Source organism: Chiloscyllium plagiosum, unplaced genomic scaffold (assembly GCF_037043375.1).
Source record: "Chiloscyllium plagiosum isolate Xiang-an unplaced genomic scaffold, Cpla_swu_hap1 HiC_scaffold_13, whole genome shotgun sequence".
Classification (NCBI taxonomy): domain Eukaryota; kingdom Metazoa; phylum Chordata; class Chondrichthyes; order Orectolobiformes; family Hemiscylliidae; genus Chiloscyllium; species Chiloscyllium plagiosum.
In genome coordinates this window covers 41366656-41382623 of record NW_028270151.1, presented here as the reverse complement: position 1 = coordinate 41382623, position 15968 = coordinate 41366656, and the positions used below count along the sequence as shown (strand labels likewise).

Sequence of the window (15968 nt, the reverse complement as noted above, 5' to 3'; positions counted from 1 at the left end):
GCAGAAGGTCAAGCAGGAGACCCCCTCGCGGATACAGATCCAGTGCTGGTCAGAGGAGGCAGACAATCAACTCCGGTGCTATCTGGAATCGGCTGATTGGGCCATGTTCAAACAGTCCGCAGGTAACTTAGACGAGTACACCACCACCGTCACAGACTTTATCAGCAAGTGTGTGGAGGACTGCATACCGAGGAAGTCAATCCAGGTGTTCCCCAACAGGAAACCCTGGATGAGTCAGGACATACAGAACCTGCTAAAACCCAGGAGTGAAGCCTTCAGATCAGGAGACCCACTCAAATATAAGGAATCCGAGTAAGACCTTCGCAGAGCCATGAAGACAGCCAAGGACCAATACTGATCCAAACTAGAGACCCAGACACCTGGGGACTATGGTAAGGGCTGAATGACACCACAGGTTCTGGAAAGAGACAGTACAAGATAGCAGACGATGATGACACATCCCTCCCAGATTGTCTCAACGCCTTCTATGCTCGCTTTGAGCCGAATTTCAGTGGAGAGGTAACACTTATTCCAACAAGTCCTGACAAACCTATTCCAACAGTCACTGCATCAGAAGTCAGATCAGTTTTCCTTCATGTGAATCCAAGGAAAGCGATGGGACCAGATGGAGCACGAGGCTGTGAACTCAGAACATGTGCACATCAACTGGCAGAGGTCTTCTCGGACATCTTCAACCTCTCCCTGCAGCAGGCCACTGTCCCTGCCCTGTTTCAAGAGGGCCAACAGCATCCCTCTGCCGAAGGCGGCTCATGCAGCATGTCTCAATGACTACAGCCCAGTGGCCCTAACTTTGGTGGTCATGAAGTGATTTGAACGGTTGGTCATGGCATTAATCAACTCTCTTGACCCACTCCAATTTGCCTATCGCACCAACAGATCCATGTCAGATGCCATATCACTTGCCCTTCACTCCTCCCTAGAACATCTTGACACCAAGAACAGCTATGTAAAAATTCTACTCATTGACCACAGTTCAGCTTTCAACACTATTCTCCCCTTCAGACTGATTTCTAAACTTAGTGATCTTAGACTAAGCGCCACCCTCTGCAACTGGATCCTCAGTTTCCTGACCCACAGGCCACAATCAGATTGGGGACAATTCTTCATCCTCACTAACACCCAACACTGGAGCCCCCCAGGGGTGCGTACTCAGCCCCCTACTGAACTCACTGTAGACCCATGACTGCGTCGCCAAATACCAGACTAATGCCATTTACAAGTTTGCTGATGACACCACCATAGTCGGTCAAATCTCAGATGGCGACGAAACAGACTACAGACGGGAAGTGGAAGACCTGGAAAAATGGTGCATCGAGAACAACCTAGGTCTCGATGCCAGCAAAACCAAGGAACTCATTATTGACTTTTGGCCGGATGTTACTCATGTCCCCCGACACATTAACAGCACAGAGGTGAAACAAGTGGAGAGTGGTCATCCACAACAAGTTTTCTTGGACTCTTCATGTGGATGCACTGGTTACAAAGGCCCAAGAACGTCTCTTCTTCCTCAGGTAGCCTGAGGAAATTTGGCATGATCGCGAATGTCTTTGCCAACTTTTATAGGTGTACCATCGAGGGCATTCTGTCTGGATGGATCATTACCTGGTAGGGCAACTGTACCATTCAAAATCAGAGACGGTTACAGAGAGTGGTGGACTCGGCCCGGACAGTCACAAAGGCCAATCTCCCATCTATAGAATCCATTTACCAGGCCTGCTATCAAGGAATGCCAGCATTCTCAAAGATCCATCCCACTCTGGCAATGTTTTTCTACAACCTCTACCATCGGGGAGAAGGTATAGAAGCCTGAACACATGCACCAGCTGTTTTTGTAACAGTTTCTATCCTACTATTGTTACTCTCAAACTCTTCGTATTCGCTTGTACCTGTGTTTTTGTTTTTGCCGCTGTTTACCTATATTTACTTATCTATGCTACTTAACTTTGCGATCTGCCTGTATTACTCGCAAGACAAAGCTTTTCACTGTGCCTCAGTAGACGTGACAATAAATTCAATTCAATTCAACACCTTAGAGGATGATAGCTGTTCCTGCATTTCCTTGAAAGCCATTGCTTGGCTTCATGATTATTTCCAAGGCTGATGCTTTTTTTTTTAAGAAAAAGAGTTGCTGTAAAGGTATGAGGATGGAGGTCAGATAATGTGTAAACTTCCCATTATAATTCATTAGCACAAGAAAAGACACAAGTTCCAGTACAGTCGTGGGAACCAGGGCACTTTTAATCACCCTCCCTCTCTTCCAATGGATATAACTAGGTTTTGTCAACCTTGCAACCCAAGTTAGTTGCTTGGGGTGCCTGGAACATATAGTTTCCTTTCTAAGGCATATGCCCACCTGAGAGAAACGTCTATGGACTATGTCCAACTTCTCCAAGTGCTCTTTATTGGCTTTCCCCCTTATTAGAATGTCATCTAAATAAATGGTGACCTGGAGCAGACCTTGTAAAAATGTTCTTCACCATCCACTGAAAAGATTGCACAGGCTGATGATATCCCATACTGCAGTGTGGGATATTGGTACAAATCTTTATGGGTATTCATTGCAACATACTTCAGGGAATTCTCATCTGACCACAATTGCAAATATGCATGGCTCATGTCCAGCTTTGAAGGACTGCACCCCCATCAGCTTTGGGTATAAACCCTCTATGCGAGGGACTTGGTAGTTATCCAGTTGCAAAAAAAGCGGTTTACTGTTAGTTTAAAATCCCCACACAGGCGAACCAACCCATCAGGCTTCACAACTGGTATATTTGGTGCTATCTATTTTGCAGACTGGACTATTTGATGATTCTTTCTCTTTCTAGCCTTCTGATTTCTGCCTTTACTTTTGCTCGTAAGGGAAATGGCACTGGGCAAGCCTCGCAGAATCATGGAATTGCTTCCTAGTCAACATACAAGGTGGTCTTTGCTCCACTGACATTCCCTAGACCTTCCTGAAAAACTCGCAGGTATTTAATTAGGATTTCACTCAGGCAGCCATTATCTAACCAAAAAATGCTGAGCCAATCTTGGTGGATCTTTCTCAACTAATTTGACCCCATCAAGCTTGAGCCCAAACCTTTTACTACGATGGGAGGAACTGAACTAACGACTTCTCATAACACACTGGAACTGAAGTTGGACCCTTAACCTGAAAAGTTCCCTGGTATAAGTTCTCAGTCTAGCCGAGGTCTTGCACAAACTTAAGTGTTGGAGTCCAGAGCAAATTTTGTTAAAGACTGGTTCTGCAATCACTGAAACAGCCAATACTGGAATTGACTTCCATTAGAACCAGGTGACCACTTAACCAATGTTTATTTTGATTAGTTCTGATTTGAACGTCGCTAAGCAATTTAACTGTTCTTAGCCAGATGTAGGTGGACCTTTCAGGGTGTGCACTCTTCTGGATACCAATCTATAAGTTATCTTCCTTAATTTAGGTCTGGTGGGACTCTTTTGCTGTCTTGAGACCGCATACCGGCAGCAACGACAACGGCTTGCCAGCCAGATCCTGAAGAGAATTTTATATATTTGGCCGAAGCTTGGCTTTGTTTCAAGGTTTTGCTGTGGACTGACCAAGAGTCTTTCTGTTCAGGAAATGCCCTGAATGAGGCTATGCAAATGCCTCCATCGAAGTGGTGAGGGTGTCCACTTCCATCAGAATACCCAGCATCTCATAGGCTCTACTTGCCACATTTTCCAATGATAAAGCCAGTTGGGCTGCCTCTTTGAAGTCCAGTTGGATTTCAGCTACTAGGTGTTTTTACATAGTTACATCATCTATCACACATACCAAATGGTCTCTCAGCATCTCATTAAGGGTTAAACCAAAGTCACATTCCTCTGCCAGTCATCTTTACTTAGTCAAAAATCCTGGTACGGATTCTTCTGGTTATCAAAATGCCGAGCAAAACAGACAGCATTTCAGAATTACAGGAGACTTGACATCATAACATTCCTTAACTAAATCCGTCAACTCTTCAAAAGTTTTAGTATCTGGTGCTTCAGGGATAGTTAGGCTCCTAATACCTGAAAAAGCTGCAGGTCCATAAGCTGTCAGGAGAATTACTCGTTAATTTTCATCTACAGCAATGGCATTTGTTGAGAAAAAATACGCATTCTTTCCACATACTGGGTCCAGTTTGTGATTGCAGAATTGAGTGAGTCAAGCTTCCCAAATAACAGCACAATTCCAGAAATGCTTACTTCAACTCAAAGGCATCTGTTGCAAACAATTTTCTTCAGAAGCAAGCATTACTCTCGTGAACACTAAAACAACTCCTGTCACCAAGTTACCCTTTATTTACATGTGGAAAGTCCTTGACACTGATCCAGCTCCCTCAGAGCCATCTCTCAGACTGAACACGATGTCTCACACACTAGTTTTTATCTGTCAGCCAGGGCTCCGATTGGACCAAATTTACAGCTCCAATCAGAGCGCTCATATTCAGTGAGGTCCACCTGGCTAACCTCATTACAATTACTGCAGTTGTCAGCTTCATCAATAACAGAAAGTTTGATAAATTAATCTACTCTTCAATAATAAATTATTCTTGCTGTCAAAGTAAGTTATTAATTGTCACAAAAACGCTTTGTGTAATAAAGTGTTACATACATTTCCAGGACATATCTTTTTTTTTAAAAAAAAGTGTTTAGCCATAGACCATATGGGCATTCAAACTAGCATCGAATATTAGATTGGAGGTAGAATATAAAAAGAATGAGTTCTGATGGACTTGTCAATTTTTTTTCATCCTTCATGTTCGAGCTGATTTAAAAACCAAGGGAACACCAAGGTCAGTATCAAATTAATTTGCACTGACATTGTTCTGAGGAACTGTAAAGTAATGTGGGTAACAACATAAGAGTTTAATGTCAAACTCTTATACCCTACAAATTTGGTATGAATTCAGCAGCTTTCTGAACCATTATTGATTGTGTAAGGAGCAAAAACTGTATCTTCACAGTGCTGCAAATTTTAACAGGTTTACATTAGACTGTGTTTTACAGTTAACGCTATGAATAATGAACTTGATCACAGCTATTGTTGCTATGATGATGGCTCGTTAATGAATCTGTTAAAACAAATAGCAAAATTTTGCAGATCTGAAAATCTGAAATAAAAGACAAAATCCTGCAAGTACTCCGCAGGTACTCCCTTCACATCAATGAAGGAACTGTTAATGCCTCAGGTCAGTGACCTTCCAAAAGAACAATATAACAGATGTTTCAAACACATAATGATCACCATCTTGGAACAGTTTCCTGATGTTCTACAGTACCTGGTGGAAGATCAGAGCTTGGCTGATGTAACCCCAGCTGCTTGAAGGTGATACATAGTGAAGAACCAGCAACAGTATCAGCATGAATGCAACACTGCATGACGCATATATTGGGCTAATCAGGAACATCATAATCGCACAGCCAATGATGCCTAACACACAAGTATGCCAGGTGAAGTAGCGAAAGGTTGGCCTAAAAATAAGAGAAATACATTTGAATAGTAATATGCTTGCTAAAGATCACCCTTTGTCTTGTGGCTCACAAGTTAAATTCATAATGAATGAAGGGATGCTTAATGACATTTGGATTGGAGCAAGAATTAGCTTTTCCTCGAAGGTGGGATGTCACATTCTCCACTGTTACTCCCACCATATTACAAACCTTAGTTTGATACCATTAGGAAAGAGAATGGAGGTTAACTACTTCATCCTAGGAATGAAGAACCGATTATGTTTTTGCATTAGTTGCAGGCAGGTTACCATTGTATGGGGTGCAGTTATTTTTCCAATTGTTGGTAATTTAGATTTGATTAAGCAAGTGAGCCAATATGGTACATTGAAAGCAACTTTAGTTAATATACTTAGACATTAGTGGTTATTCTCGAGTCAAACATGGTTCTTAACAAAAAGATGTGTTCAGATTTTTGAGAACACCTCTAGGTTTCAGTGAAGATAGTTGTGATAATATCAAACCCCTAAGGGGTGACACTTCATAATTAAACAGAAGCACAAGTTGTTCTACTGGTGTCACATTGTTTAGACAGGAATCTGTTGAGTTAGCAAGCTACGAGGGACTGGCTGTCAAAGAGAGGATTCAATTGGTATTTGAAGGAATAAATCAGAAGTATAGTGGTCAGCACTTCAAACAAATCAATCATAAATTGGGTGCACGTGACCCAGTCAGTCTAAGATTGGTCATATGTGTCTGTTAGAGTTCAGGATCCCTTTGACCAGGAGTAGTGGCTAACCAAGGTTAATAAGCAGTGGTTCATCGAAGAGAAGTTGACAGAAGGGCAACCTTAATCAACAAAAGAGCACTAGACATGTGTCTTGTCAGCTGGAAAAAGAAAATGGTACGCCAAAGAGGATTGATTGAAAAATCACTGCTTCTCTTGCATGTTATTTCTTCTGTACTTCAAATAGATTTCATAAATTCTGCTAACTTGTGGAAACATACTAATATCTAGAATGGACCTTGTACCCAATTCAGATTAATAACCTTTTAGCTTGGTTCCCTCAACTCAGCCCATAATTATAATTGACTCGGCTCTTAAAATTAAAAGGTACACTAAAGTCACCATTATCATGGAGGACCAGAAGGCTATTCTCTCATTAGAGGGGGTCACTGGTGGTGGTTTAACGTGATGGTCACCATACCTGAGGCAAGGGGAGAGTTTGAGAAGGAGAATCCTTCATGGTAATCCCAGCCTATACAGGAACTGAATTCACTCTATTTCCATTACTCTACACAAACCAGCTGTTCAGCCAACTGAGCTAACCAACTGAAATTAGTGAGCACCCAAATCATACAGACTGGGATGTAACTTGCAAATACAAGAGGACAGTCTTACTCAACCTGTTAAAAAATGACTGCTTTTACTTTCATCATCGTTTTATTTTGGAAGCAAATAATTTATCTCATATTGTTAGAATAAAATGGTAATTGGTTGACTTCAAATGCAATAGCAAGCCAGTCTAATCCTTTAATTCAAAGTCATTTCAGTTGAACCATCTATTATTTTGAATTCCTTTCGGCATAAAAAAGCCTACAGTGCTTTTCGGATTTAAATTGCTTAATTCAAATGACTGGATAATTCTAAAATTATCCAGGCTTTGAACTAACAGGAACAGGATGCACAAGGATAGATACCAGCAGAATTGAAAATGTTAAAAAAGGAATAAGTACAGATTTACTTAAGAATCAGAAAGGTTAGAATTATGGCATGTACAGTCTCCCTTATGTCGATTGGTAAATGTTGATGATTTTCAACATTTACCATTTTATCTATATCCCTTGGAATAAATTTACAAAACAATAATTAAAGGTATAAATGAATATGTCCCCAAGATAAGCTCAAGTCAAGTTCACAAAAATATTGCATGTTACTCGCTGGTACAATTACAACATTTATAAAGCATCTGGGATGAGTATATGAAATAGGAAGGGTTGAGAGAGATATAGGCCAAATATGGGCTGGCAAATGGATCAGATTAAGATATCTGGTTGGCCTGGACGAGTTGAACCAAAGGGTCCGTATCTCTGGGACTCCATTTGAAGTTGTCCGCATATCTATCTTTCGGAATGTGATGAAGCAAAGGAATTTCTGTTTCAAGTCAAACCATCGTACTATACAAAATCAATAAAACCAAAGACGTTGTTTGCAACACAGAAAATGCTACACAGCAATAAGTGTAAATAATGAGAGCAAAAGTTAAGAGGCTGGTTCTTCATCAACGACACAGAAATTGCACAATTGTAGTTTATCCTAGGAAAAAAAAGTCAACAAAATAACAACTTGAAGTGCAAAGTCCTAACAAATGTTACAAAATCTATCTATCACCACAATTTACAAATATATTAAGACCGTCAGCATGGAAAGGCTGTCCACAAAGTTTCAGGAAATTAGCCACTATTTGTTCATTTAGCAAATTTTGAAAACTGTTAAGTTTCTGTTATTGCTCCTCAAGTAGAAGGTACTAGAGATTGTGATCAAATATTTGGCCAAAGATGTGAGTTGAAATGATGCCCGGAAAATTACTGAAAGATCGTTGGACAGGCTTAAGGGAGAGCGATCCAAAGCTGAAAGTACTGTTGGCAATAGTACAGCGAAAAGCGCAGGAGGGGTGGCATTGGGACAGTAGGAAATAGCAGAGAGAAAAGGTGTAAATGTACAAGAAACATAAGCTAGACGAATGGAGACTTTTGAGGGGGAGCAGTTGCAGGTCAGAGGAGGTAATAGAAATAGCAAATGAGTTTATGGATGAATCTAAACACAAAGATAAGAATTATATCTTGAGATTTTAGGAACTCGGGAGTAAAGAAGATGAGGCAGCTGGGATTATTGATACTAAGGAGGCATCCTGGATGCCACAATTGTCCAAAGGGTAGCCATGTTTGGCTCAAAGCAAGATTTTACACCATAACAACATCACTATAGATGAAAAGGCTCAGAGTTGATGTACATGAATAAGGATTAGTTAGACTTAGATTCCAGAGATGGGAAAGATTAATGATTGCATTGTCAAGTGAAGGAAAAAGGGAAGAGGGAGGAGGGAGTGGAAGGAAGAAAGGAATTAAAAATAATAATGGGGAAATAAAGGTAATGGCCCACATTTAAAGCTACCCAAAGTACTCAATGCTAATGGACATAGAACATTTAGGTTATATACAGGACTGAGGTAAAACATGTGGTAATTGGAAACTTCAGGTAGACCTTAATATCATCAATGTAGGTTCAGTCCATTGCTGTAGAACAGTGAGAAACTGGTCAAGGGAATGGCCTAACAGGACTAAATGCCAATCAGACATTTGACTGGACAGTGTTGGCTCTTCTCCAGGATTCAGGGCTCAGAGAAGAAATCTGGGACTGGCTGACAATCCAGCAGCTTACCATTAAAAGACAGCACAATGGGAGCAGGAGCAAATTACTTCAGATGCTGGAATCTGTACTGAAGACAAAAAATGTTGGAAATCTCAGCAGGTCAGGCATGGAGAAAAAGCAAACTACATTTCAAGTCTAGATAGATCTGATGTAGAGTATCTAGATTCAAAATGTCAGCTTGCTCTCTCTTCATGGATGCTGCCTGATCCGCACTGATCTCCAGCATTTGTTGTTTTCAGCATGATGAGCGTGGTTGTTGTTGCCAGTTAAGCACACAGGGGGAAACCTAGGGTTGGCAGGGGATCCAGGCCTCAGGTGAATGAGGGTGAAATAGAATTGGTGAGAAAAGAGGTCAGAGGGAAGGGCAGGTTTGGTTTTTAATGGTCAGCCCAATGTCTTTGGAAGGAGCAATAATTTTTCTCAGGAGGATTCCACCTTCCAGCTCCACTCTAAGAAACTACCAAACTAAATCTAATCTAACTCCCTCATCCCCCAATCTTAGATTGTTAAATGTAGGGGAATGGGTCTGGGTAGGTTGTGCTTCGGTGGGTCGGTGTGGACTTGTTGGGCCAAAGGGCCTGTTTCCACACTAAGTAATCTAATATAAATATTCTTGAAGATATATAGTGAAAAAATATGCTTTGAGAATTTAATCACAGCTATTTTACAGTCAATGCACAGACACACCTCTATTATTTTAAATAAACTCGTAATGTGCATGGGTTTACCTCAACAGATGAATGTTGTTCCGGTTATTGTTTCAGAGTTCAGATTACATTCCTCTCACATGCAGATGACATCAGTTAGCTAAGAACTAAAGCGTGGTGATCACTAATAGTCATTGTTGATTGAAATATTATCAGACATTTCTTTTGTAGGTTAGACCTTAGGACAGAGAACCAAGTGCACATTAATTGCCCTAGCAGTGCAGGAAGTTTGCCTATGAGCATAATGCAAAATGGTTCAGGTTAGTAAGCAAATGCAAACAGGCCTATATAATTTGACTAGCATGTAATCATCTTGACACCCTCTGCATTTGTCACATCTGTATGCTTACATCATGGTAGGAAATTGTATAAGTGCTGATTCAGCATATCTTTTGGATTTTAAGACAACTAGCAGCAGTCAGTAAGACCCGTTTAAAGAAAAAAATCAGATTGTATCTTTCAGTTGAAGAAGTCTGGCGAATTTACTCGTAGTTGTTAGCATCAATGCTAACAATGCAATAATAAAACCACCACTGAGATGATATTCCAATAAATTTTGCTTTATAGCACAGTTGTGTAAAAAATGTAGTGTAGCAATGATACACATTTCAAGGAATTCATGGAGCTTTCAACTGTGTTATTTACATCATGCTTTCAAAATAAAAAGTCAAAGATAACAGTTTACTGGCAAATTAAGCAATGCAGTTCTGTATTTTCAACACAAATACCAACTAATGTTGGAGTAGTTTTGATAAATAAAGAAAACAATTTGATTTTGCCACTGCAGCATCATTTTAATAGTTTATGCTATAAACCTGAAATTAATTTTTAAAAAATTGTCACTAATCAGTTCAAAATAAAGATATTTCTTTTCAAATTTCTATCCAGTCAGTCCTGTTTTCTCCCCCACTGTACAGCACAGCACAGCACAGCATCAAGAGCAGGCTTGAAATGCAATCTCACTTGATGCCATTATCTTACAACCTACTTGCCATAATCAAAGCATCCAGCCGAGAAAATTGCAGTAAAAATGAAAGCTGAAAAATCTCTGAGGTACTTTTCCACACAAAGTTGCTTTATCATTTATGGTACTTTTATTATAACCTTTATAGTGGCTAGTTCCTTAAAAGATGCTTAGTGCATTCGAACTGTAACAACTAACAGTTGTTTGCAGATGATGTGTTCCTTGAGGATGTTACCCGTACCTGGTTCAAAAACAATTATTTAGAAAGCCACTTAAAGTTGCTAGCTGCTCAGTTCTTATTTTTATAGGCTATGAAAGGTGCTGGGCTAAGGCGAAATAAGGTCACTCACCATTAAAGTGTTACCAAAGCGTGATATTTTTGGTGTCCATGCTACATATGTGCGACAAGTGGAAAATTAAATTTACATTTAATTTACGTGTGCATTCAATGGGTATAGCTTTGGTACACTAAAGGCATTGATTTATTTCAAAAAAAGTTGCATTAACTCTGCTGCATTGTTTTGCATCCACTAGAACATTGGAGAATGCCTTGATTCTTCAGCATTTACAGAAACAAAACCATTTGAGACTTCAATATGTTAAGCCAAGTGTTTATTATTTTGTTTACAAAAACACAATCACTCATCTCTCTTACTTCCTTCCAGTCTCCCATTGTAAGCTTCTAGTTGAAAATGCTACATGTTTATTCCAGTTGATTTGGAATAATTTTATTTCAGGCTTATCATGCAAAGCCATGAGTCTGATCTAACAATCAGTCAAAAAGATGTTCTGTGTCATAATATCTGCTAAAAGTGAGCATATGAAACAATGCTACAATACACTCCTATTTTATTCCTCTAGTTTGAATGAGCACAGTGTGTACAGAAGGGACAGCATAGTTTACCATCTGCCTTTCAATCGGCTTTTCCAGCTCCTGCTCACACTACTTTCACGAGGACCAGAGGAACAATGTCTTTTTGGACCTGCAAAATTCTGATGTGCAGTTCACTCTACTGCTCGAGTAGCTGACCAAGTGATACTAAAACACATCCACTGATTTTGTGTGAACATTTTGATCTTCTAACACCCAACTTAGGAAAAAAAAAAATTGAATGGCATAACTTTAAGGAACTGCAAAACATAACTCTCCCTGGCTTATACATGCAAAGGATCCAAAATGAATCAAGGTATGACTTGCACAAGTTCTATTACTTGTTATACAAGCAGCATAATCAGTGCTGTTGCTGCAGCATGCCCAATGGATTTTTAAATCACATCTGGAGTGACTAGCTTCTCCTGAAGATGGGAACATAGGAAATAGAAGCAGAACTAGGTCATCTGTCCCCTCGAGTCTGGCAAACCACTCAAATAGACAAGGGCTAACCTTTGACCTCAAATGGTATTTTCCTGACCTACGTTCAGATCCCTTCATATCTTTCATATCCATAAACCTAAAGTAGCACTGCAATTATTATTTCTGATCAACTAATTTTTTTCTGTGGAAAACGCTACATTGCTTGACCACTGCTACCTCTATATTATAATTATCAACGTATCATTTTACACAGGATTGACAGCATAGAAACGCGGTCATCAGTTCAGGTGGTCTATTTCAGTATATGGTTGACACAAGACTTCCCTCCCCCTTCTTCAGTTAAAACCATTGACATACTTTTAATTCCTTTCACGCTCCTGTGCTAATCTCATTTCCCTAAAATGTATCCATAACTAGTCACTTTCTTGTGATTAATTATTTCACAGTGCAACTACTCTCCGGATGAGAGATTGCCACAAAATTTTGTTGGAACAGCTATGAATGGCCATCTGGTTCAAACCTAATGCTGAAATATTTTCTATTGCTGTTCCATAAAAACTTCCGTAATCTTAAACATCTTTATCCGGTCACACAACAATTTACATGTACACTATTAACACAGTAAAATGTTCCAAGTCTTCTCTGCTCAGAGCAAAGTAACTTCAGCCTGTTCAATCCTTCCTGCTGGAACAGCCCCCCTGTTCTGGTATCATATTTTTATTTTCTTCATTTCTCTGCTTGGACCTTTAATTCTCCTTCATAATATACAGTCCTAAACTATGCATAGCACAGCATGGTTTCCAGGGATTTATACAATTTTAACATGCTTTGGTTTCTTTTATTGAAATGGCTATATTAACCTGCACTCCTACTTTTTGTGATCTGTTTGTCTGTACCACCAGGTCCTCTGCTCATTGACTCCATTTAGATACACACATTCCAATGATTGTATGGTCTCCTTAACTCTCCTACCAAAATGTGTTACCTCACACTCATCCATATTAACATTTATTTGCTAATTCTCACCCATTCTGCAAATACTGTAAAGTGTTGTTATTTAATAGCAAACTGTCACCATTTAACCAGATCTTCTAATTTAGTGCCACCTGCAAAACTTGCAACTGTTCTTCTGAGATGTTTATGTAAGTGATGAACATCAGTGGTCTCAGCATTTCGATGCTTATCGAACACCATCATTCATGTTTTAATACTATGACATATGGTCAAAGTTTAGATTTAAGGTAGGTCTTAAAGGAGAGGCAAAGCTGCAAACAAGTTTAGATGTTGAACAAATGCAGTATACTAATTTAAAGAGTACAGGAGTTAATGGAGGTGGTGATGAACAGAGCTGGATGTCATCAGTGTTTGTGACAGAATGATGTTACTTTCTATCTATCTTTACTGCTCCATGACATGTAGACTCAGGTTCCATTTCACCCTCTCTGTAAACACCACACAAGACAATTGCCATTCTCCCAGTACCTGTCAGGGTTTCCTCCAGGTGCTCTGGTTTCCTCCCATAGTCCAAAGATATGCAGGTTAGGTGGACTGGCTATTCTAAATTGCCCATATAGTGTCCAGGAATGTGTTGGTTATGAGGATTAGCCATAGGAAATGCAGGATTACAGGGATAGGTTAGGGGAGTGGGTCTGGGTGCGATACTCCTCAGAGGGTCGATGGGCCAAACTGCCAGTTTCCACACTGTAGGGTTTCTATGGTTCTATTCTATGAGATCACCAAGACTATGGGCGCTTAACCATATTCTAGCAATAGCATTGCAGACTTGTGCTTCAAAACTTGCTTCATCCCTAGCCATGCTGTTCTAGTACAGATATAATGATGAAAAGTTGTCCAGGTATGTCCTGTACACAAAAACAGAACAAATCCAACCCAACCAATTACTTCACTATCAGTTTACTACTGATCACCAGCAAAGAGAGTGTGATGGAAGGTGTCATCAACAGTGTTTTCAAGCAACACTTGCTTAACAATACCTGCTCATTTTCACTGCGCTCCAGACCTCATTACAGCATAGGTTCAAACATGGACAAAAGTGCTGAATTCTAGAACTGTGCTAAGAGTGACTTCCCATTGACATCAAGATCATACGTGACCCAGTGTGGCACGAAGGAGCCTTCACAAAACTGGAATCACTGGGTATCGGGGGGGTAAACTTTGCTGGTTGGAGTCATACCTGGCATATAGAAGATGGTTGTAATTCTTGGAGGTCAGTCAGAGTCATAGAGATGTACAGCATGGAAACAGACCCTTCGGTCTAACCTGTCCACGCCGACCAGTCATCTTCGAGTGAAGGTGGTAAATTAGCAGTAACTCCTCTTAGCAAATATCTCTTAGCTGAAGCACAAATGTGAATTTCTGTCCAGGAGCAATGCTGATCAGTTCCACATAATTAAAAAAAAAATCAAAGGAGCAACTAACCCCAGGGGTCATACAGCTCTATTTTTGAGAGGGGTGAGGGAGAACGAGAGCAAGAGAAAAAAAAGACAACAAGAAAACACAGTTTGTGAGAAAGAGAGAGTATGAGAAAGAAAGAGACAGCGCAAGAGAGCACAAGAGAAAGAGCGAGAGAATGACAGCACGAGAGAGAGAAAGAGAGAGAGAGTGTACATGACAGAGAGTGCAAGAGTGAGAAAGAGAGAGGAGTAAAATAGAGTAAAATTTAAACTTGTGGAAATCATAAAAAGTTTAAAAACATCTGACCAAAAGAACAAAAAAAAATCCTATTTTGAATAATGTAACTGCACATGTCTAAAATAATAGCAGGGTGTTGGCTGGAGATACAACAGAACAAATCCTTTACTTAATATTCAAGCCACAAGCAACACAGTTGGAAAAGAAAAAAAAAGGATCAAAGCAAAGAATAAAACATGAATTTAAAAAATAAAAATGCATACCATGCGGACAGGATGAGATGTTATTTGATTTAGCCAGATTTCATAGTTGGGAAAGATTTGCAAGTCAAAAGTAGAAGCAGGACAATTGGAAAGAATCAGCAGGAAACACCAGGACAAAGAAAAAGAAAACATAAAGCAGTTTTAAAAGCAACTGCATAATCCTATAATTGCCTCCAGTCACCTCAAAGTCAGCTAAATTTGATACTGATCAAATCGAATTTAAAACTGGAATAAAACTTGCAAATTGACATGGCAAAAATAAAAAGAGCTAAAAAACACAGAGCAAGACAATAACTTTAAAAAAATCAAATATAAATTTCTCCTTTCATGACCACAACTGTCCAAATGAAGAGCTCAGGGATGTTTCTGTGCCACAACTTGAGTTACCTGCATTGGGAACAATCAGGTTATTCTCCCAGACTCCAAGCTCCACTGTCAGTGGCCCACCAAATTATGTCCTTGCTCTTCTCTTCTTTACAGTTTATTCTCCCATTATCCATTCCTGCTACTTCTACATTCTCAAAATCCAGATCCTGTATCTTTAAATATTGCCCACCTCAGTCTGAACTACCACCTTCATTTCTCACTTCCATTTCTCACGGTGGCACAGTGGTTAGCACTGCTGCCTCACAGCGCCAGAGACCCGGGTTCAATTCCCGACTCAGGCGACTGACTGTGTGGAGTTTGCACGTTCTCCCCGTGTCTGCGTGGGTTTCCTCCGGGTGCTCCGGTTTCCTCCCACAATCCAAAAATGTGCGGGTCAGGTGAATTGACCATGCTAAATTGCCCGTAGTGTTAGGTCAAAGGGGTAAATGTAGGGGTATGGGTGGGTTGCGCTTCGGCGGGTCGGTGTGGACTTGTTGGGCCGAAGGGCCTGTTTCCACACTGTAAGTAATCTAATCTAATCTAATCTAATTATTGGGATCATTAGCAATGCATTGCAAAGCACTATATGCCTCTTTTTAAAATCATTATTTCTCCCTGCAAGAAATCAAGCCTAAACTTGCTGCATTCTTATCAACTCTCTGGTCCATCAATGAACATTCTTTTTCTATTTAAAGACTGAGGACTGGATTTTGTGAATCACTTTGCCTCCTGCACACCTGCCTTTTGCCCAGAGAGGAACAACTAGCCCACTATCATAAAAAAAAATCAACTGTCC

The 15968-nt window shown here is 40.0% G+C and overlaps 1 protein-coding gene across 1 annotated transcript in view; it reads right to left on the bottom strand.

Moving 5' to 3' along the window:
* LOC122556382 (zgc:153039) overlaps positions 1-15968 on the bottom strand; it is a 119937-nt gene that overhangs the window by 22378 nt on the left and 81591 nt on the right. The window contains exon 10 of the mRNA XM_087993556.1: positions 5304-5496. Coding sequence (XP_087849682.1) covers positions 5304-5496 — 193 coding nt within the window. The remainder of the gene's footprint in view (positions 1-5303; positions 5497-15968) is intronic.